The 21912-nt window shown below is 47.6% G+C and overlaps 1 protein-coding gene across 1 annotated transcript in view; it reads right to left on the bottom strand.

The window, feature by feature from the left end:
• Positions 1 to 450: 450 nt before the first annotated feature.
• LOC142580013 (mediator of RNA polymerase II transcription subunit 30-like) overlaps positions 451 to 21912 on the bottom strand; it is a 53657-nt gene continuing 32195 nt past the window's right edge. The window contains exons 4-6 of the mRNA XM_075690732.1: positions 21686 to 21802; positions 12730 to 12824; positions 451 to 1492 (exon numbers count right to left, since the gene is read on the bottom strand). Of these exons, the coding sequence (XP_075546847.1) occupies positions 1450 to 1492; positions 12730 to 12824; positions 21686 to 21802 (255 nt within the window). The 3' untranslated portion in view covers positions 451 to 1449. The remainder of the gene's footprint in view (positions 1493 to 12729; positions 12825 to 21685; positions 21803 to 21912) is intronic.

The following is a 21912-nucleotide window of genomic DNA, read 5'->3' as shown; positions in this document are numbered from 1 at the left end:
GGCAACTGCTGCTGTGCTGCAGAATCAGCACCCTGGCAACTACCGGGTGTCTCAGAATGCTAGCACGGCAAGGAGTGCCAAGGGCGGTGTGGCAGGCACAGCACCTCTGTGGTGCGCGAGATGAGACAGAAGGAATACCATCAGTACTTGTAGGTCTGACCATGCACAACATTGTGGAATGCACACAGCTGTACCACAGGTGTTCAGTACTGTTTCTGCTCAAGCCTGCACTGGCTCTACTGCAACGCAAGTTACAGTGCATCCACTCGGTTTCATCATCTCTGCAGCCGAAAGCACAGTGTGTGCCATGTCTCTGGAGGCCTCCTGAGCCACCACGAGTTGGCCACACAAGCCCTGCCGATACCGTGACGGTACGACAGTGGCAGCACGAATTTGCTTCGAGTGTCCATATAATTTCCATCGCAATAGAAGAGAAATGCAACTTGGAAATTCCCATGTTGGTACTTCTTTATTATGTAAGCTGCCGAGCCGGGACACTTGGTCGGCGATCTAATATGCTCTGGCACAACTTACATTTCTGTGTCATGGACCACTGAACCAATGACTGTTCTCACAGCTTTTTAAGCATCCCAAAAACTTGGAATTGATGATGTCATTTTCACACACTCTTGCTTTTCAGGCTTTTATAAAAGCTTCGTTAAATAAATAAACTGGAACAATGAAAACTCTGGAAGTGAAATTCCTTCCTTAGAAGCACCGACTTAAAACAGGGAAGTTTTTTCATTCAATAGACAGAAAGTGCTCTTGCTCTCTGCTTACACACTGAAAATGAAAGTGCAGCCACTGACTGCAGAAACTAGAATAGGCTTGAACAAAGAAGGAAGAGAAACTTGTAGACCTGTAGTGTAAAGGAATGCACAGGTCACCAATCACAACAGAAGTATATGCGTAGTGGAGTGCCATAACGCTCTAGGGAAAGTCGGCGCCTCTTAACTCTATGTCTGACGCACTGGGTGCTGCCTCTAAATGAAGCACGCTTCTGTCAGCTTGCTTTCGAGTATTTGCCATTCTGCATGTCACTCTTCTGGCATCTCTGGCCATTCCTAGACTCTGCTAAACATGGTTGGTCCTCGGGTGTCCTTTGCAGCTATTGAGCCTCATCTTGATCTGCTTTAGGGGCCTGCTCTCATCCCTTGCAGCCTTCTTGGATGCAGTCATGTGCAAATGAACCAAGCACTTCCCCAGCGGGCCTCTATGCTTCATGCACCATAACATGGTGCAATGTCACATGCCCTGATGTGAGCTTCTCATTTTTTAATACCGTCCGCCACCGTTCATGCCTGCATATGCACTCAGGTTGCCTCCAAACAGCCTCGGAGTGCAACACCAACGCTCATTGTTGCTGGCTGACTCCATAGTTACTCGGCTCCGCATATACTACTGCTGCAGTAAAAAAAAAAAAGCTAGCACTCCAATTTACATTTCCTGTCACTTGGCCTGTGATGAGATCCTATGGGTAAACTGGAGATGTCTGTGGAGAAAAAAAAAGAGAAAAAGAATTGAATTAGTTGCACAAATACATCTATAATATAGTTCGCTGCAGTGCAACCAGAATACATTGACAACACAGTGAACAGATTGCAATCAACGGTAAAAGATCACTTGTATTTACAAAGAACTGACCAGCTTAACTAAAAGAACTGTGGAGGAATATGGCAGGTGGTAGCCATAGGCAAAAACATATAATGCCGTCATCCCTGTGGATATGTTCACGTTGCAATTGCAGCAGCCCTATCTGAAGGATTGATTAAAAGGTGGCACTTTGACATTACAAATCAACATGAAAGACACGGCAGTTGATATGGGCACCTTTACCCTTATCTGCCCTCACCAATTCAGGTGAGGGTAAGGTGAGGATCGGAGTCAAAAAGTTTTGTGGGGACAAGGGAGGGTGACTTGCACGAAGTGAGGTTAAATGAGAAAGTTGTGATTCAAGCCACTGCAGTTGTTTACATTATGTATTCTTCAGCAAGCATTTGATCAAAAAGGTGTAGTCACACTAGGCTGAAAAACCACCGATTTTTGTCTACCAAATCCTGGCAACAGTAGTCTTCATCATGGCACCCCTGTCGCTATGCGCTGTCACAGCCTGCAATTGGTCTGCCAACAGCCGCATCAGCAGACTTGAACATTTGAAGACAATCATTTTGCTGCAACACCGTAATGACAGGACGGTCCTATCTGTGTGCCAACCCATATTTTGTGGACTTTATGACTGGCGATTGGTACCCACAAGCTGCTTGGTTTTTAAAACCCTATGACCCGTTCTCAAAAATATATGTTACTAGATTTCATTGCTTGTTCATCCTTTGTAGGTCAGTGCCCCAGGTGTATGCAGTAGAAAAGTGTCCCAAGTGCACATGGCCATACATTTAAAACGAAGGCGTTGAAAAAAATGCACCTTTTTGGAACAAAGTGCTCCCTAGTGTTGCTCAGGAGGTGCTGCAACATTCCGCGATTTCTTGAAAAAAATATTGTGCTGCCACCCCTCAGCTTCTGCCAAAACTGATTTTTCACATTGGTCTATGGTGGCTTCCACTGCAGTGGTTTGGGAGTATTGCTGCTTCACTCAGTTTATTGCTGTATGGTTCACACCCGCATTGGTGCACTTTATAATCGGCATTTTCACACGTCTTTTTGATTACGGCCACTGGAAAAGCTAATTACTATCTCTCAAAGTGTTACCACGAGATGCTCGCCTGCAAAGCTCTCTCATTGGCATGCAATTACATTGTTTGGAGGTAGGCACTAGCAAACTGGCAGCACTGCTGTCCATGCATCTTTTTTTGAGACATGCAATAACTGACAGAATCTCATCTAGTGATCTAACAATTAATTACTGCAAGTTTCTCACTCATTTTGTATTTCTGATGCGTGCACAACATTGAGCTTGCTTGCAGTTGCTCACATGGCGTGCTTCGCTTCCTTTATGGCCACACGTCCCTGGAACCTGACAACATCTGGGATAGCACGTCAGCATCGCATGGATTGCACATCCAGACATCTCCCACTGCATGATCGTGATGTAGCTACGAGTATGGCCAATTCACGAGTCAGGGCACCATCACACGTGCGCAATGCATTGCTCATACTGCTGCGGCAGTATGGGGGAGACTGGTGGGCCAGCACAGCAAGCGCATGGGCGCAAGGCACGTACCACACCCCCAGGTGATGACTAGCTAGTTGCCTGTGTATTTGACTGCTTCTCTTGACGGTGTTCTGAGTTCGGCCAGAGTCCTTCCATTTTTTTTCTGGTCACGAAACTGCCGCCTCAGTTTCATATAGAGCCAGCGCCCGCCGCTAGAGGCGCAACCGTGCATGAGAGGGCATGCGAACCCCGCTGCCGCTGTGGTTGTGTGTGGGGCCAGCCTCGGTATTCTAGCTTTCTCAACTTCCTCAACCGTCGCTTTAGTTTCACGTAACTATTTTTAACATTGAATATGGTTAAATTACTGCGTGAGCGTGTCTTTTGCCATGATATGAGCGCCGGGGACGAAAAAAAAAAGCCACTCATAACATGGAGCTTGCGGCGGTCTCAGACAAAAAAAAAAATTTTAATCTGGGATCTTAAGAGCCAGAACCGCGATACGATTATGAGGCACGTCGTAGTGGGGGACTCAGGATTAATTTTGACCACCTGGGATCCTTTAATATGCACCTAAATTTAAATAAACGTAAATAAATGTCTGAATGAGATTTAGGTAGGATTAATGAAAGACAAACTTCGCTACTAAATGTCTTTAAATGCACCGAAAGGTCTGCAAAGCGATGCCATTTCTGAATGAGATTTAGATAGGATTAATGCAAGACAAACTTACTAAATGTCTTTAAAATACACTTAAATTTAAATAAACGGGTGTTTCGCAGTTCGCCCCCGTCGAAATGCGTCCGCTGTATACGGCAGGGCGGTCTCGGTCCAGATATGTTCATCATCGCCGTTCGCCTCAACACTTCGGTGGGCTCCGCTTCTTAATATTTGCCTGAAATTAAACACCGCGCATTCGCAACAAAGCGCCAGTGGTCCCACTTATCACCAGATGCAAACATATGGGCTGTTGCACTCCCGCTTACCCGTAAGTAAGCGCCAACTCTCAGTTGCGCATAGCGCCAGATTGTTCGCCGAGCACCGCTGTTCACTTTCTGTTAAACTGTGGCAGAGAAGGACTCTGACTGTGGGCAGTATGTTATAAGGAGATCAAAATAATGAAATTGTTATTGCAAAGGGCTGCTACCGTAGAACACTTATTGAAAGTAAAGGAAATTGAGCTGCTCCGTGCGCTTAAGATTTCTCTGCAAAGCGACGCCATTTCTGAATGAGATTTAGGTAGGATTAATGCAAGACAAACTTCGCTACTAAATGTCTTCGGTGCGGCTTTTAGCAACGGATTAAGGCGAACGTGAAGTGTTAGGACCTGAACAGTTGAAACTAGCTGTATTGTAATTAGGCAACTGCCTTAGCAAGCAGTCGTTTAGAAGCGTCAGTAAGCCCAGCACCTATTCACGCTGCTCGTGGTTCCGACGCAGAAACGACGAGACTAGGTATTTTGGTTCGTAATGCGCAACTATTTACAATATGTTAAAAACTTTATAATTCGATTAAAAAAAGAAATAGGACGCGATTATTTATTTATCATGTAAAATAAGCGGAGCGAAATACAGACAGCACATCGCGTCAGCGTCCGGTCACGAACTGTCCACCATTCACAATCACAATGCAAGAAGTTTGTTAAAAGCGTGACACTGGTATAATAAGCATAAAGAAATAACATCAAACGTGAGAGATGTGCATTGGGGGGCAGGAAACAAACACCAGCAAACGAATGGCAATAAATACAGAATGCATGATCGATTCTTTCTATAAACAAGAAAGTGTGAAGCATAAGCATTACATAACACGTGGCATTGAAACAACTCTCAAACGAACACAAGTAGCCACATCACAAATACAGCAATTTTTTTTAAATGGCTTGTTAGAGATACCACCATTCTACTTCTTCAGCTGTTACATCGTTGTCCCACCTCGCCACTTCAACTAAACAGCCCAGCAGTCGAAAACTAGCGCAGCACATGCACAGAACGCACCCGATCACTCAGCTCGCACGCGTTTCGGTACGCGAACGATGCCCTCTGCGGCACAGTGGCGCCGCGTCGCGGCACCTTTGGGCAGCATATGAACCTCTCCCATAGCGTGACGGCGGAGTTTCGTGACCAGAAAAACATGGAACGACTATGGTTCGGCTAATTCTAAAGCTAATTGATAAATACTGTTCCACTGTGGCTAGGTGTTTTACTTTTGCTGTTTGTGGCTGGCGAAGTACTGCTACAGGAACCCAAACAGAAGTGATGATGCCTCAAACCACAATGAATAACAATAGCTTTGATTTGCTGTAGCGGCCTTGACAGGTAAATGAACGGTATGTCATCACCATCATCTTTATTTTCAGTAGACTGTCAATACAGAGCCCGCTATATGAGCACCTAGTATTCACCCATATTTGAAATCTCTTGAGGAAGTACACTTGTTTGCACTTTCGGTAGTTGGAGTGCTGTACTGTTAAATCGTTATAATTCATAATAATGTGCTATGTCCCGCCTCGGCAGCAGCATTGGTTTCTGTTTATACAATTTCAGAGGTTCCACGCACCACCCTCACCTGCCCGCTCCGGCTGCAGTAATTAAAATACCCATATCTGCTAACCTGAACCATGCCCGAGCCAAAGCAGAGCCACAGACAGCAACTTGGGACACAAACAAGCCAGAACATCTGTAACCGCCAAACAGTATACAGTCAACGACTGAATTTTCGAACATGCCTGATATTTCGGACGTCTTCGCAGCACCGCCACGAGCCCCACAGAATCAATGTTTAAGGACATCTGAAGTTTCGGACGCTCGAACCCCCCACCGTCCAATTTTCCGCACTTTTTGACGCAATGGAAGGTCCTTTGGCTCCTCGAAGGAGATCAAATCGAAGGAGATTGAAGGAGCGAAGGAAATCGACTTGCAGCCGAAGCATATCACCGCTTTGAACCACAACTAGCCGAATCTAGCATGGTGTGTGGTTGTGCTGTTGTGCCCAAGTGTGCTCTGCGACGGTAGGCCTGCGTGCTTCGACGCTCATCAGCGAACTCCACTGTTCGCAACTTGAGGATTTCGCTTGCCTTCGATGGCCCCCACTCCGTCTTCGTCATCCTCGCTGATGGCATCGAAGCGCGGAAAGCAGTACCGTACCCACGGAAATAACTTTTGAATAGTTTGTTGACGCTGACAACGAGCTCAACTTCTGCGCAGAACTGATTGATGATGGAATAGTCCGTCAGGTTGTGGGGGATTCAGAAGACTCTACCTTCACTGTTTACTTCACTTCACGCTACCTTCACTGTTTAATAAATTTGGGAAAGAAATTGTTATGACAAATACCTTGACTCGAAAACAGCTTAGGACATATTTTTGTAAAGAAATTTTTGAAATGTGATCTTTGTAATTATTGTAAATGTAACCCATTGCATTGTATATTGCATTTGTACTGCTGCCATGTGAGGGCCTTCAGGCACATTCAAGCTGTATGTCGCAGCTTTTCGCCTGGAGGACCCCCAACAAGTTTGTTGGAAATAAAACATTTGATTTGACTCCGATGTTGGAAATGAGGAGCGAATGCCTGCGCCGCCTACAAGCGCCAAGTTGACGCGAGCACTGTTGACTCTTTCATGGGTGTACAGTGCTGACATGACCCTCGCTCAGATCGAGGCGAATATGATCGCATGCAACCGGAACGCCGTCCAAACAACAATCAACAAGTTCTTCAAGCCACTGCAGCAATAACACTGGCTGCCCGACGATGCACATGTACATGATAAACCGGCAGTCGGCTGCATACAGAGTTTCTGAACGCCTCTTTTTATAGCACATTCATTGATGCTTTGGCAGGGTTTTGGAAGTGTGGTACTTCGCCCTTTACCTCTAGATCCAAGAAAAAAAGAAAAAAGGTGCATTTTTTTGCATGCATTCATTTTTTCGGACTGCCTGAATTTTCGGACGTTTTTACGTTCCCTAGAGGGTCCGAAAAATCGGTCGTTGACTGTAGACCCTAACTTAAAAAGTTCTGAAAAACATAACACAGTGTGCAGTACAGTGTGACTGAAATATAATTATTTGTGTGTGTGTGTGACCCTCAATGCATCAGTAACTCATGGTAGAGGCTTACGTCAAGGAAGATACTCAAAAGCCTGAGCGTTGCCACTATGATCATGATCAAGCCAAGAGCAAGAATGACCCAAAGTGAGCACAGGACCCAAATTGTATGGGAGAGGCAGACTATCTTTGCTTGTTTACTACTGTTGTATATGTTTGCTTAGTGCCAAACTCATTCCAAGCTACTCTACCTATAAATGACACTCTGATGGTTATTGTTAAACTTTGCAAGTACGCAGCATTCAGTTAATTATGCTTCTAGCAGCCATAGTCATTCTCCTCGGCCACCTTTTATATATTGCTCGCTCCGGCCTCGCGCTACGAGCTGCGCGGACAGATGAAGAATAAAAAAAGAAGAGCTTCTTCGGCTACCCCCATCGGTCTACACAGTTCTCAGGACTTTCGCTCGGTGACTCACACATTGTTAAAGTGGACCTAACCTCGATCCCTATAATGTGGTGATCTTTACGTGATTGTACGGTGAGCACGTCATGTTCAAAGCCACAAATGAGAGACTGATGACCAGCGCAGAGAGCCTCACCATGATGCAGATTCACCTGCTGCCATTTTGGCAACAAAATCCTGCAGCCTAGTTGGCTCAAGTGGAGGTTATCTTCAACCTTCGGGGCATTACCTTGCAGTGCGCGAGGTTCTTCCATGCTGTCTTGGCACTCCCTATAGAGGTGGTCGAGGCGTTCCAAGATGTGTACGCACCCCACAACGTCACCCCCATGACCGCTTCAAAATGACGGTGCTGCAATGCAAGCCCGTGTCTGAGCGCAGGTGCCTCCAGCAGCTTCTCACTGAAGAGGACCTCGGAGACCATCGACCATCGGAACTTCGTCGTATGCAGTGGTTCCTCAATGGCTGTAGGGTGGACGCAAACAATCCGCTCTGCGTAAACTGTTCCTTCTGCATCTGCCACAGAATCTTGAGGTTGTCTTGGCAACCACACCCAAAAACACGTCGCTTGACAATCTTGCAGAGCTGGTCAACCGCATCGCTGACTGTTCAGCAAGAGCTACTGTGGCAACAACGCCCTTTCCGCTGTCGCACCTCGAAGATTGGCAGTCTCACCTTGAGCAAAAGATTGGTGAAATTGCCAAGACCATTACTGCACTACGCTAATTTCCCTACCGCAATCAGCATGACCGCGATTGCCGTCCCTGATTCCCTTCTCAGTCCAGCTCCCACTTTGGCCCTCTTCACGGCGCATATTGCTGGTATAACAACAAATACGGTGCCAGCACACGTCAGCGTCGTTTCCCTTGCAGCTGGCTGAGAAACATGCCGCAGAGTCACTGATGGTGGCCGGTGACTCCTGCCGTACAACAAGCCGCCTGTTCTAGATCTTTGACAGGCTTGCCGGAAAATTTCTCATGGACACATATGCAGAGGTCAGCTACGTTCCTGCCACGCGGCTAGACTAGCAGTGTGCCAAAAAAAGAATGCACCCCTTAATAGGTCAACAGCTCTTCTATCAACACATAGGGCCAGTGCTCCTTTACCACCGACTTGGGTCTCCAATGCACCTTTTGATGGGTGTTCAATGTTGCAGACGTACATATGCCCAAATTGGGCATGGATAATTCTGACCTACTTCGCCCTTAATGTTGACTTCTGTGCTCATTGCCAAATGGGCATGATATCACGACTGTGATGTCTAGTACAAGGCATCCTCGCGCCTTTGAAATCGACCACTAGAATGGTGCCCCGGATACGATCATCTGCATTCGCCTCAATTATGTCAGACTTCCCAGCCATCACGAAACTTTCCAATCTTATCTGCCAGTATGCCACAATGTCATACACCATGTTGTCACCACAGGCCCCCGAGTGTTCTGCCAACCCAGACGCCTCACTGGTGACCACCTTGCCATCGCAAGGTGAGAGTTCGACCACGTCCTCCATCTAGGTATCATTCGTCCTTCGTCGAGCAGTTGGTCTTCAGCTCCCCACGTAGTTCCAGTGTGACCCAGGGGAATCGGCGCCCGTGCGGCGTCTACTGTGCACACAACACGTGCACTGTCCCTGATCGCTATCCACTCCCTCACATTCATGACTTTGCAGCCAACCTAGCTGGAACGGTAATATTCAGCAAGATAGATTTAGTGAAGACCTACCATAAAATCGCTGTTGAGCCAGCAGGCATCCCGCAGACTGCAAATATGACACCATTCAGGCTTTCTGAGTATGTCCACATACCGTTTGGGCTGAGAAACGCTGCTCAAACATCCCAGAGGTTCATCAACGAGGTCCCCACCTGGGGACTCCCCTTCGTCTTCGCATATATCGATGACCTCCTGGTGGCTAGTATTTTCTCCAAGCAGCAAAGCAACCATTTGTGCCTGCTATTTTCTCAGCTCCAGAAACACGGCCGTCTCATCAAACCCGCAAAGTGTGTCTTCAGTGTCAACGACATTGAGTTCCTCAGACACCGCATGACTCCCGAAGGAATGGGACCACCAGAAAAGAAAGTTCAAGCCCTGCACGAGTTCCCTCGCCCAACATCACTGCGAAAGCTCCGCGACTTCCTTGGGTTGCTTAACTTCCGCCGCCGTTTTCTTTCCAACATCACCCGACGTATTATACCCCTGACCAAGCTTCTCAAGACCGCTAAAGCTGCTATAACTGCCAAAGAGCGGCAGCTACAACCTGGGATTTGAACCGGAACTGAACCAAAAGACAACAATTTGTTTACTTGGGAATGAAACCAAAAAGAAAAAAAAATTATTATTTTCAGTTCAAGTTGGCTATCTGTCTTCCGAGCTTTTATCCATTCATTGACTGCACTTCTGGCTCAACCATCCTACCCTATTTGTAGGGATGCGTTAGTATTGAAGAAGTTTGAGTATGATTCAAGCACAGTCGAACCCAAATACAGTTAAACCTTGATCTAACAAAGTTGGTATATTGGGCACTTTACTTTGTTATATCAAAAATTCATTATGTTGTAATTTGACTGCTTATGCATATAAGTTAGCAAGAGCTGTACGTACAAAAGTACAACTCTTCCTAACACAGCCATGCACCAACTCGCCCAGCAAGAAGTCCTTCTAAACTATGCATATTGTGAGCATTATATTTCATGCTGGAGACGAAGTGTTGCTGTGGAGCCCAGTCTGCGCTCCTGGATTGTGCGAGAAGTTTCAATCCCATTTCATCGGGCCCTACATTGTTCGGGAACAAACTCTGCCTGTGAACTATGGCGTCACTCCTGTTGTCACACCTCTTGACGGCCGCTGCCGTTCCACAGATATTGTGCACATATCGCACTTAAAGTCTCTCAGATGCTGTTCACTGTCATAACCAGTAGCCAGGTTAGCCACTTCCACGTGCAGAGGAAGCACTATGAGCATTATATTTCCCCTTCATCGTTTTCACCTGTATATATTCATTACCATGGGCAGCATCAGGCACTTAAGCTGCATTCTGCAGCTGGCCCAGCATTTGTTCAGTGTCGGGCAGTGTTTGTGCATGCGACGATGTCGACGACTTGCTGTCAGATGTTGCAGCTCTCGAGAGGAAGCTGATGCGTCACAGCTGGGCAAACATCCAGAAAAATATCACCGATTTTTTTTAAAGGCAAGAATAACAGTTTGCTCACACCTTCTCAAATTAAATGCTTGGTTGTCATTTTTTTTTTATAACTTAATCCACCTTCATTGGAGCAGTGTAGGTTTGTGCCGCATGCTTATTCAGGTGGTCTATACTAGTTTTTTGGGCAAGACTAAGCGTCACTGCTCATATTCTTAGTTTTTCAATTATGCGATGCCCAGATTATACGACCGTTTTGCGTGGTCCCCTCAAGTCATATAATCGTGGATCCACTATAGTTATCAGAGCAGCTGCCAGTACTTGTGTCCCATGTCCACCGTGCCTACGATGGCAATGGCGAAATCAAATTAGTACAGTCAAACTTGGATATATCGAACAGCAAGAGGATCACGAAATAGTTCCATATAGCCAAAATTCAATACTTAAAATGAGGTGAAAAATGCATTGCAATTCTGTGCAAGTTAATGAATAAATCACTCACAATGCAGTGAATACTCACTTGAAGGGTCAAGCAAGGAATTTATTGCTTTAGGTTAAAGAACTGCAGCAGTATAGCTTGCTTCTTATAGGCGACTGCATACATATATATTTTATTGGCCGTTTCCTCTACATAAACCAAGTAGTCCACGAGCACCAGACCAGTGCCTTTTATAGCACCGCAGTGGCGGCATACAACGGCCAAGGATGCCATGGCCTCCCTTGAAATTTGGAGCGGAACATCAGTGCTTGCAGGATTATGTTCGGCAGCTTCTTCGTTGTGCCCCTTCGCCAGTAATCTCTGGTTCACCACCACCAATGAAGTCATCAAAACACATGCTGTCCTCAGCATGCCAAAAGCATGGGGGACGATCATCTTCTCCCCATTCCCCTTATGCGCCAGATAACCTCCAGTTTCATGGCAAATGTCAGCGATGTTCGCTTCTTCACGTTTGCAGCCATCGCAATACTGCACACAGTACAGACCACACCGACCACACCACGTAAACATGACTGGCCTGCCTAGCAGCAGCACCAAGCAGGAGTGAGTGTATCAAATGAGCTGCACTGTCAAATGAGCCAAGCTGTACTTTTGAGTGCCGCTACGTTCAAGTGGTGTTTCTGGCTCAATCGATGGCAGTGTGTAGCAGTCTGAAACGTTTGGCGCGCCACCGCTATTGTGGAAATGTGTTGCAGGAAAGCCTGCCACCTGTCACCAAAGCACATGTGGTAAAATGGTGCTTCTGGCACAATCGATATGTGCATATGGTCTATTGTGTATCAGGTGGAAACACCTACTGCGTCCACTGCCATCCTCAAGTGTGTTGTGGGAAAGCCTACCGCTTCTCACAAGAGGGCACGCGGTCTGGGGCAGCAGATCTTGATATATCCATTTTACATCTGACCCCGTATGATATAAAAAGTTAAAAATGCATGAGATTTTCGATGTGATACGGAAGAGTTCTGTATAAGCAATAATTCGATATATTCGTGTTCAATATGTGGAGGTTCGACTGTAAATACATTTTCATTTTCTGTTGCCATATGCTTTATTATTTCATGGCTGGCGGCAGGCACGTTGGTCTGCCGTTGATTGGAGTGGGCTGGGATTATGGTATGACACGTAGGTGAGCCAGGTCGGACTGGCTTACCTTTTCCTAACTTCGGGCCCTGGCCGAGCCACGGAGCAAAACTGTGGCCTGTGCCCATCTCTATGCCGCATCGAGCAGGAACTGCAGCAATGTCTCTGCAAATTCATCCTCTATCCCCTAACGGCTTTAGTTTTCACGTAGTTACAGCTTCGGTCTAGCCTTTATTATCCACCGGCTTTCAGAGCATAGCCAAAGCAGGTGTCGATACTCGTAGCATCTTACTGTACTGTCTGATATTACAGCAATAGAGACGCCATACCAAGGTCTCCTAAATTTTCTGATTGGAACGGATAAATAAATTGTATAACTTTCACGAGGTACAAGAGCTCACCTTTTACGCATGGCCAACATGGTGTTGATCTCCCAGATGATGTTACGAAGGGCGTCGATGACCTCTTTCAGCTGATGGTTCTTGAGCACCACTTGCTGCAAAATATGCAGATATTAAGAGACCCACAAATCAGAAGGCTGTGTTGTGCAGGTCAGCATTTCACTGCCACAATGAACAAGCCAAAGTACTATAATTCCTTTGTCAGCTTACTTCATGTGATTAGCAGGATAAGCACATGTCCCTGAAGTTTCAGGTTACCCCTGTCCTGCATCAAGCAAATCCACTGGGAATGTGCAAATAGTGATTTTTGAGAGTGAATCAAATGCGAATTAAACAGTGCCAGAAGAGAATCAAACTGAATATTGAATTGAATAGTTTTTGAATAGTTTGCAAATAGTTTTCAAATAATGACCAGCCGTTATCACGTTTAATATAAAACAATGTTCACATCTTAGTATTCTTAACGTTAAGTTCCTGTCATTACATAGCATGTATGAAGGTTTGTTTATCAAAAGCCCACATAGAGCATTAGGAGCAAACAAATTGTTTCTTCGCATGCACTCTTCCGAGAGTGCAAATGAGCGTTGTCTACAGTGAAGTCTCATTACTACAAACAGCACATTAAAGAACTTTTCAGAAATCCCCTGCTGACTGCTTATAGTTGCACGGTAAAGATGTTTCAGTGCTACAAACTTCAAAATATTAAACTATTCAAAATAATGATTGTTATTCAGTTTTCATGTCCCGTTAATGCCTCATTACTACGAATGAATATTCCAAAATCTGGGGATTTGTAGGTTTCCCTGTATCCTTCACGCGAGCCGAAATGATAGGCTAGCAGACAATGCACAGAAAGCGGATGTCCGCATCCCATCGGTTCGGGAAACCTGAGATGGTGCCGAGGAGAAAAACATGGGAGGATTTTCTATTGTGGAGGTGATGATACATCAGGTTTTGTGAACGCATATTCCGCCCCATGGAGGATGCTCTGCCCAGACAAGTGCTGCCTAGCAAAAGGGGCGTGTTTCTTCATTCTTTTGCCCTTCTTTCTGCTGATGCCTTTTCTTTCTTCTGCGCTTTTTTCTGCAGCCATACCAGCTATGCACATAAGGAAATGTAACCAAACCTCCGTGCTAGTGGCGATGCCACAGGTTGCACTTTCTGGACGGTGCTTACAGTCAACGACCGATTTTTTGAACATGCCCGATAATTCGGACACTCTTGTGGCCCCCACCACATACCACATAGAGTCAATGTTTATGAACATCTGAAATTCTGGATGCAAAACCCCTTTGCCATCCAATTTTTCAGACTTTGTGCCACAACTGCAGGTCCGAAACAGCAATGATTGAAGCCCACCACCGCCTCCATTTTCATTATCTCGCCGCCTCGAACAGGCGCTCTCGCCCACAGATTCACTGGCAGCTGTAGCCACCACCATGGAAATGCTAGGCATAGCTACTTAGACGTTCGCTACCAAGCTTCTTGTTATTCAGTGCCGTGGTTTTCATTGAAACAATTCGCCACTGTTATTAATGGCACCGACTCCACCTTTGTAATCCTCGCCAATGGCTTCAAAGCTTGGAAAGCACGAGGTGTTGCATAATGCCGGTTCCCAAAAGTCAGCTTCATCTCAATACACTGTGGGTGAAGAAAAACCAGACGCTGGTGCCAAGTGTCCATAAATTATATATTTCGCCGAGCCTCCTCAATTAGACAGAAGCCTGATTCCGCTGATTCCACTGTTCGTGCACAGTCAGCGTGCTGGGCGTGTGTTCATCATCTTTTTGTGACCGGACCACTGTGGAACGTAGTAGTGTGCTACAGGGCCCCTCTTCTAGTGAGGAAGCCATGAGCTGGACGAATGGCAAAGCGCAGATGGCGGTGGTGCAAAACACACACGGCGAGTAGGACTGGCCTATTTGGGAGGGAATGTGACAGCAGAAGTGGCTAAAGTGTCAGTCCAAGCAGGCAGGCTTCAGACAGTTGATGGAGACCTATCTTCCCAGTGGCTGATGAGCAATAGAAAGTTTTTAGGTGCACGCTTAAGCATTCTGAATGGACCATCATATGAGGGCAGTAAGGGAGGACGCACAGTGTTGTGGCACACAAAGGCCAGGGTTGACGTATACATGTCGGGAAGAACGCTGTTGTTGGGGGGGAATGACGGTACGCATAGCGCTGTGTAGACAGCAACCGTAGTCAGAAACATCAGCAGGTGCGGTGGGCGAGTCGTTGAAGAATTCACCAGGGACTCGCAGAGTGGTGCCAAACGCAAGCTTCGTAGCACTGTTGGAAGAGTCACTGCGAAGGGCAGTGCGAATGCCAAGCATAACGAAAGGAAAGCGCACAATCCATAATGAAGGAAAAGTCGAAGCCATGAGTGAAGCCTTCAGTTGGAGGTGAAAACATTCGATGATCTCATTGGACCATTGGATATCGGGTGGGGAGAAATAGTCTTGATGTGACTGACGCCGAGTAGCTGAGAGAAATTGGTGAACGTTAAGTTGAACTGGCGACCATGGTCAGTTGTAATGATGGAAGGGTGATGAGTGCTCGAGCTAACGACTTCGCTGTTATGTCCAAGAGGGGCATCGCTTCAGGCCATCTGGTGAACCTGGCAATGACAGGTAGCGATGGTTCCCGCAGGGAGGAAAGAGGCCAACAATATCAAGATGCAAATGGCTGAAGCGGATGTCCGGGGACAGAAATGTGCCAAGAGGAGTAGCAGTGTGGTGACGCACTTCAGACCGTCGGCAGTTGAGGCATGCGCATGACCAGCAGTGAACGTCTACGTTGACACTGGGCCACACATAATGACAAGTGACGAGTGGCTGTGTTGGGCGAATGCCAGAATGAGCCAGAGAATGCAGGGCATCAAAGACGGCCCAGCGGTATGGGCGAGGCATGTAAGAACGAGGACGTCCGGACGACATATCACAAACGGGGGGCACGTCGCAGTGAGGAAGCAAGATACAGCACCGACTGATTTTTTGGACTCCAAAAATTCGGACATGCTCGATTATTCGTTCTGCTTCACAGCACCGCCATTATCGCCATTGACCATAATGTATAACAACTGCCAAAAGTTCGGACACCTTGCAACCTCTCGTCTGATTTTTCGGACACTCCTTGAGCCAAGTCGATCCAGAGCACCATACACCGACTCTGACCGGTGCATGGTTTGACTTGCTAAACGCCATTTTTGTTTTGAACAGAGCCTCCTTGCTGCCCCACAAAGTGACTCTACTGCAAATGCCCGATCGTCATCATCGTTTCTTCCTGGTTCGTGGATTGCTACACCAGTTCCGGTCTCAGCTAAGTAAGCCATGTCAAGACAATCCAGCAGCTGATTTGTTTGTTTCTTCGTGCACGACGCTGCATGTAGGTGACATTTGTCGTTTGTGTGACTGGTGTCGGCGTGACGGCGCGGTAATGTTTGGTTTGTGTGCTGTGTCGAGGTTGCGGTCATCCAACGCGGCGTACGGAAACATCGCGTCAAGTGTCTAATTGCGCCGACAGTGCCCGCACAGACTGCGCTAGGGAATGCCGGCAAGCGGGTGCCGGGAGGCCTAGGATTTGACGCCTTCTGATGTGCTCCCTACTGACGCTGAAAATGTTCTGTCGAGCATTTTGATTCTGGACACCACCTTATTTGACAGTTTCACAGGTGCTGACACTGCTGTACTGACATGTGCAGAACTGAAATGACGGCGAGATCATTCGTCAGGTTTCTGCTGCACTGCCTGACAATGACTCCGAGTCGAAGAATGATGCACCATGTGCTAGGCTGCCGTCGCATACAGAGCGTGTACAAGCAGTGACTGCTTTCAGCCGTCTATAGTGACCATATGACCCTCTCCCAGATTCAGGCTTATCTGATTGCGCGTAAATGGAACAGCGTGCAACGGCGCATTCACGATTTCTTCAAGCCTACTGCCGAGCCCAAATAAGTGTGTGGAAATAAAGGATATAGTTTTTTTTTTTTATCTGCTTTTTTGGACACCTGTTTATTCGGACATTTCCACAGTCCCCGTGAGGTCCGAATAAACGTTTTTTGTCGCGCAAACAGAGTGGTGCATCGTCTCCATCGGGTGGCCCGGCAGAACAACAAGCCTTAGAGATCAGAACAACAGCCTCCAAGCGCCCTGTGCGTTTGTGCGTGAAGCCACATCAAAATCAACATCATTGTGGCGGCGTGCCAGAGAGCGTTGTGACATCGTGCAAGCAAGGACTCACGTCATGCCGAAGCTCGGATAAAAAAGATGCAGGGTGCTCAGCATAGAAGAAAAACTAGACATCATTCGTGCTATCAAATGCGACACGAAGTCGGCACTGGCACGCAACAGGGGTCTACTGTTTCCACAGTCCACACAGCCTACACTGTTGACTACAGTGTATGGCATTTGGAGTGTGAAGAATTTGCTCGGCAGCGCTGCTGCGACCGCAAAAAGATGTCGGCTACGAAGTTTGCCATCGTTGCCTCTGTTGTTGCCGAATTGTCGCCTAGCGACAGTGATGAGGACAACACGGAAAGCGACAGCATGCGCAATTCAGGCCCGACAGTGGCAGAAGCTGCGCGTTGCGTCAGCCTCATAAATGGAATCGTCGCGACGAGAACAGCACCCCGCAATGAAAAAGGCGCCTTGCGACTTCTGCAATGCTACTGCACCCGTGCACGAAGAACATGCAACGCCAATGAGGAATCTGCCATGCGAGTGTTTGCCGAGAAGAGGGGGCAGGCTGAAAAGCTGGCTCGCAGCTTCAGTAAGTTCGAGGTCGCTGTCGTCGCTGCTAGGCCGCCGCGGCATCAAACGAAAATAACTTTTGTCAGGCGAAGTGAATAAATACTGCATGTTTTTTTTCCCCTTTCATCGCACACTCTCCGAGTTTCGTTTTTGACAGGTAGGTGGGCGATATCGTGCTATTTCAGTTAAGCAGTTCTACCGTTTATTCAGTACTTTCTTCTAGCTTCGGCCAACTACGGCTTCACGGGGTTTCACTGTATCTTCAAAGACCAGACAGGTACCGCTCGTGCGAAGCAGCTGGAGCTCGGCGTCGACACTGTGGACGGTAGCCATGGCCGTGAAGTCGACGACCGGTCCGCTGTGGTCCGTTGCATGGATGGTGGTGTGAGAAAGTGCGTTGGCAACGGCAATGAAATTTCTGCTGATGTGACGAATGTCGCTGGTGTATTCAGAAATGTAGACAAGCTGTCCGGTTTCGCAGGACACGTAGGAGGTGCTGCTGGAGGCTAAGGCGGAAGTCAGTGTTTTATGGTCAGTAAGGACATGGAAGGAGTGTCCCTCGAGAAAATGTCGAAAGTGCCTCACACCCAAATACAGTAGAACCCCGCTGTTACGTTCCTTATTGCTGCGTTTTCCCGGCTGCTACGTCGTTTTCATCCGGTCCCGGCATAGCTTCCATAGGATCCAATGTATAAGGAACCCCGCTGTTACGTAGTAGCTGTGAAAATGTTCCCGCATGATCCGTCGCAACTTAACACCCCGAACCCGCCTGGGATAAAGTAGGTAACGCGCTCCAACCGTCATTTTGGCTTTTGACGAGTTTTGGCCGAGCTTGGCCGGGCTTGGCTATGGAACTGGCTGCAAGAAGCCGCACGCCAGTTTGAGGGGCCGCCACTAGGTGGCCATTCGTGAAAAATGCTCTCACTATCATCACTGTGATTACGGTCACCACATGGTTGTTGGACGGGTCGGCTCACGGAGGAAGGAATCTCAGGAGAGGCCCTGACGTCACTCTCTGTGAGGCTAAAGTGAAGCCGGAAGTTGGTGTTGCTCATGGCGTTCCTCTGCCTATCGGGCCAGCTCTCCTCTCTTGCTTACATTTCTCACGAAACCACGCCGCGCTGTGCGCAACCTGGTTGCTCGGACGCGTGCACTCCGCAGCAATACTAAACAATCGTTAGCACGTTAGCATGATTACGCCAAAGAGGGCAAAATTTCCCACGGATATTCTTTTGTCCGTTGCCATTGCCGTGGTGCAGTGACGACGAGGAGCACAAGCCACATGATGCCAGGGAGTTGCCAAATCCTAGCTTTGGAGAAGCCGTCGCGGCTCTGGACCTCCTCCGCAGGTACGTCGCACCTCACAGCGACGCTAACAGCAATGCGGCCTTCCAGGCTATTGAGAAATGTGTGGTGATTTCCAGCGAGCGAAAGAAACGGCAAGCCACCATTCTAGACTTTCTTAAGTCCTTAGCGCACTCTGTGGAAATAAATTGTCTATAGTTGAAGATGCACTTTTTTCATTCATTTTAGGAGCTTTCCTCACCGTCGCGTTTACCCGGCTGTTACGTTTTTTTTCCTTGGTCCGGTAAAAAAACGTATGAACGGGGTTCCACTGTAGATGGAGAGCAGCCCTCGGCCGAACATGCTGTAGCGACACTCAGGGGTGCAAGCTTCTTGGAAAAGAAGGTGATTGGCCACCAAGCACCAGCAATGAACTGCTACAAGACTGTGCCAACAGCGGTGTCCGATGCGTCAACCATGACAGACGTTGGGGCGTTGCATTTGGGGTGGACGAGGAGTGTTGCACTGGCAATGGCTTCTTTAATGCTTTAAAATGCGCAGTCAGTGGTGTTGTTGCAGGCCACGGGAGTATTCGATGTCTTGAGGCACGAGAGAACGTCATAGAGAGGCTGCAGTATATCGACGCCGCGAGGAATGAAGCGGCGGTAACAGTTGGCGAGGCCAAGAAATTCGTGTAGTTGCCTGCTGGTGGATGGCTGAGGAAACTCAGAGATGGCTGTGACACAGGTCGGGAGTGGGCGAATGCCATGGGCGTTGACGCGATGGCAGAGGAAATCCAAATCTAAAGTTTCGTGCTGCGACACATTGCCTAACCTGTGTTGTCTCATTTTGCAACAACGAAACTCTCGCGAAAGCGAATTTTTCTGGCATTCCCCGTCGATTACGTTATTTTGAGGTTCAACTGATAGCGGTAACTTAAGCTACGCTGATCAAGCGCTGGCTGCCCCTCCTTCACTCAATGCTCTCTTGCTCTCGCATCTCTGGCACGGCACATTGCTGACAGTGCACTCGACCATGCATTGCGACCGAGCTCTGGCTGCTCCTTCTTCACTTGGACTCTCCCATCAATGCTGCAGTGCTCTAGCACTCTAGCATCTTCGGCAAACCACGTGGCTGATGCCACGTATGGCCATCGAGAGCAGTGCTGCATTTTGTGCTCTGCCGAGGCTGAAAGTTGCTTTCGTGCAGGCACTGCAACATGTGTGCAACATGTGTGCCTGGTTGATCGCCGCATATTCGTGACCACTACATGTTACCGGCATATTATCGAGTTTTACATGTTAGCGGCCAACCTGGTCATATTGTTTTACACCTAGAATACCATATATACCCGGGTAATAAACGCACTTTTTTCCCCAATATACCAAAGCAAAGTTGGGGGATGTGTTCATCATGCAGGGTAAATTTCATGGAGACATTTTCAAAACAGCAAAAATTGAAAAGTAAGACACTAATGATTTGGAACATGCTTTAGATAACTTATCTCTGCAGTAAAAATACATGTGTACCATTTGCAAACCCAAACTTCACTCAGCATTGGAACCAACAGACCTGCCGTTCAGGTAGCCAGCCGGTTCCATCCACATCAAGGTTCCACCACAGAATAAACAACCGACGAAATAGTGCGGCCTGGGCCGATTATGCACGGCAAAACTGAACGCACGCTCCGAACAGAAATCTCCGATTGCACCCCAGCTCATCCTCGCAGCCGCTACCAGTCGTCTGCCGTTATAGCAAGCATCACTTGGAAGCGCACACATGTTTTGACAAGCACACTATGTGCATCTTTCCTCAACCGTCCTGCTTGCCGGCACATCAGAGTTTATAGGTGTTTGACTGATGTTTCCGTTTTGTGAGCAGATAAACCCTATGTCTCGCAGCAGGCATATAACTCGACTTAAGGCCCATCACACACATCGAAACCCAACGCATGCGAAAAAGCGAGCCACAGACATGCGAATGCCCACTATGCCGACCAAGTGCCAGCTGCCCTTTCTGCATTTCGACTCTCTTGTGTGCCGCACCCGACCGTATGCTCTCCTATTACGTCAGTGTAAAGTATGTCAACTGCATATATGGTTGCAAAGAGCAAGTTGCACTTTTTCCTCTCAGGAATCTGCGAGGTGCCTTCGCACCAGCACTGGGGGAAAGGATGCGTTAAGCTTGAAGTGTGCTTGCTTTAAGCACATGTGCGAGAGTCAAAGATTGCAGTCTCTCCAAAAAACTAGAGCATGGACGTTTGATCGTAGGACTGTGAAGTAGTAAAGTTGGTGGCGCGTTCATTAGGCAAGTAAACACGGTATTTTACCCTAGGACACGCATTTAAATTAAACTAACTTAATTTCGATGCCCGTCATGCCGTCAGTCACACCCATCGCTATCTGTCAGCACTGCCCAGGCAGGGGCAGCACACGCAGTAAGAACAAGCTGAGCATTATCGTGGTTGCTCTTTCTGCCAGGTCCTGAGCGACCACGATAACGCTCAGCCTGTTCTTACTGCATGCTTGCCCCAGCCCCTCCTCGTCATGATTTTGCTGCCAGCTGCTCCATCATCAATCAAGCCTCTACTTTGGCTGCACTGACACAGCGATGGGCATTGACATTAAGTGCGCTTGCTCTAAACACATGTGCGAGAGTAGCCTCCCTGAAAAACTGCAGCACGGCCGTTCGATCACAGGACTGCATAGGACCAAAGTTGAGGGTGCAATCATTATGAGGGGGAAAACAAACATCTTATTTTTCAAGAGCAAAGCTGGGTTTATTCAGCGAGTGTATTCACTGCGCGAGCGTATACGCATCTTTTTTAATTTAAATCTCACTGTGGACCTTGTGACTGAAGCCTCAATTGTGCCTGTGCAGCAGTACATTGTGTCATGAGACTGTAGGCAAGATGTGTAACCCACCTCAGTGAGACGTGCCCTCTCCTCAAGGAGTGCACGCGTTGCCTCCGAAGGCTTCTTCTCCTCGCTGGGCTTTGGGTCGTCCACCATGGGCACCAGGCTCTGAAGTGTCACATCGGGCTATGGGTTGTGATGAAACAAGAAAAGAGAATGACAATGCTTATTGGAACTCTGTGAATGCAGCTTACCATATTTATTCGAAGCTAGGCTGACAGGTCTTTTCAAATAAT

Source organism: Dermacentor variabilis, chromosome 4, assembly GCF_050947875.1.
Source record: "Dermacentor variabilis isolate Ectoservices chromosome 4, ASM5094787v1, whole genome shotgun sequence".
Lineage (NCBI taxonomy): Eukaryota > Metazoa > Arthropoda > Arachnida > Ixodida > Ixodidae > Dermacentor > Dermacentor variabilis.
Note: the sequence above shows the minus strand (reverse complement) of the source record. Positions and strands in the feature narration are given on the sequence as shown.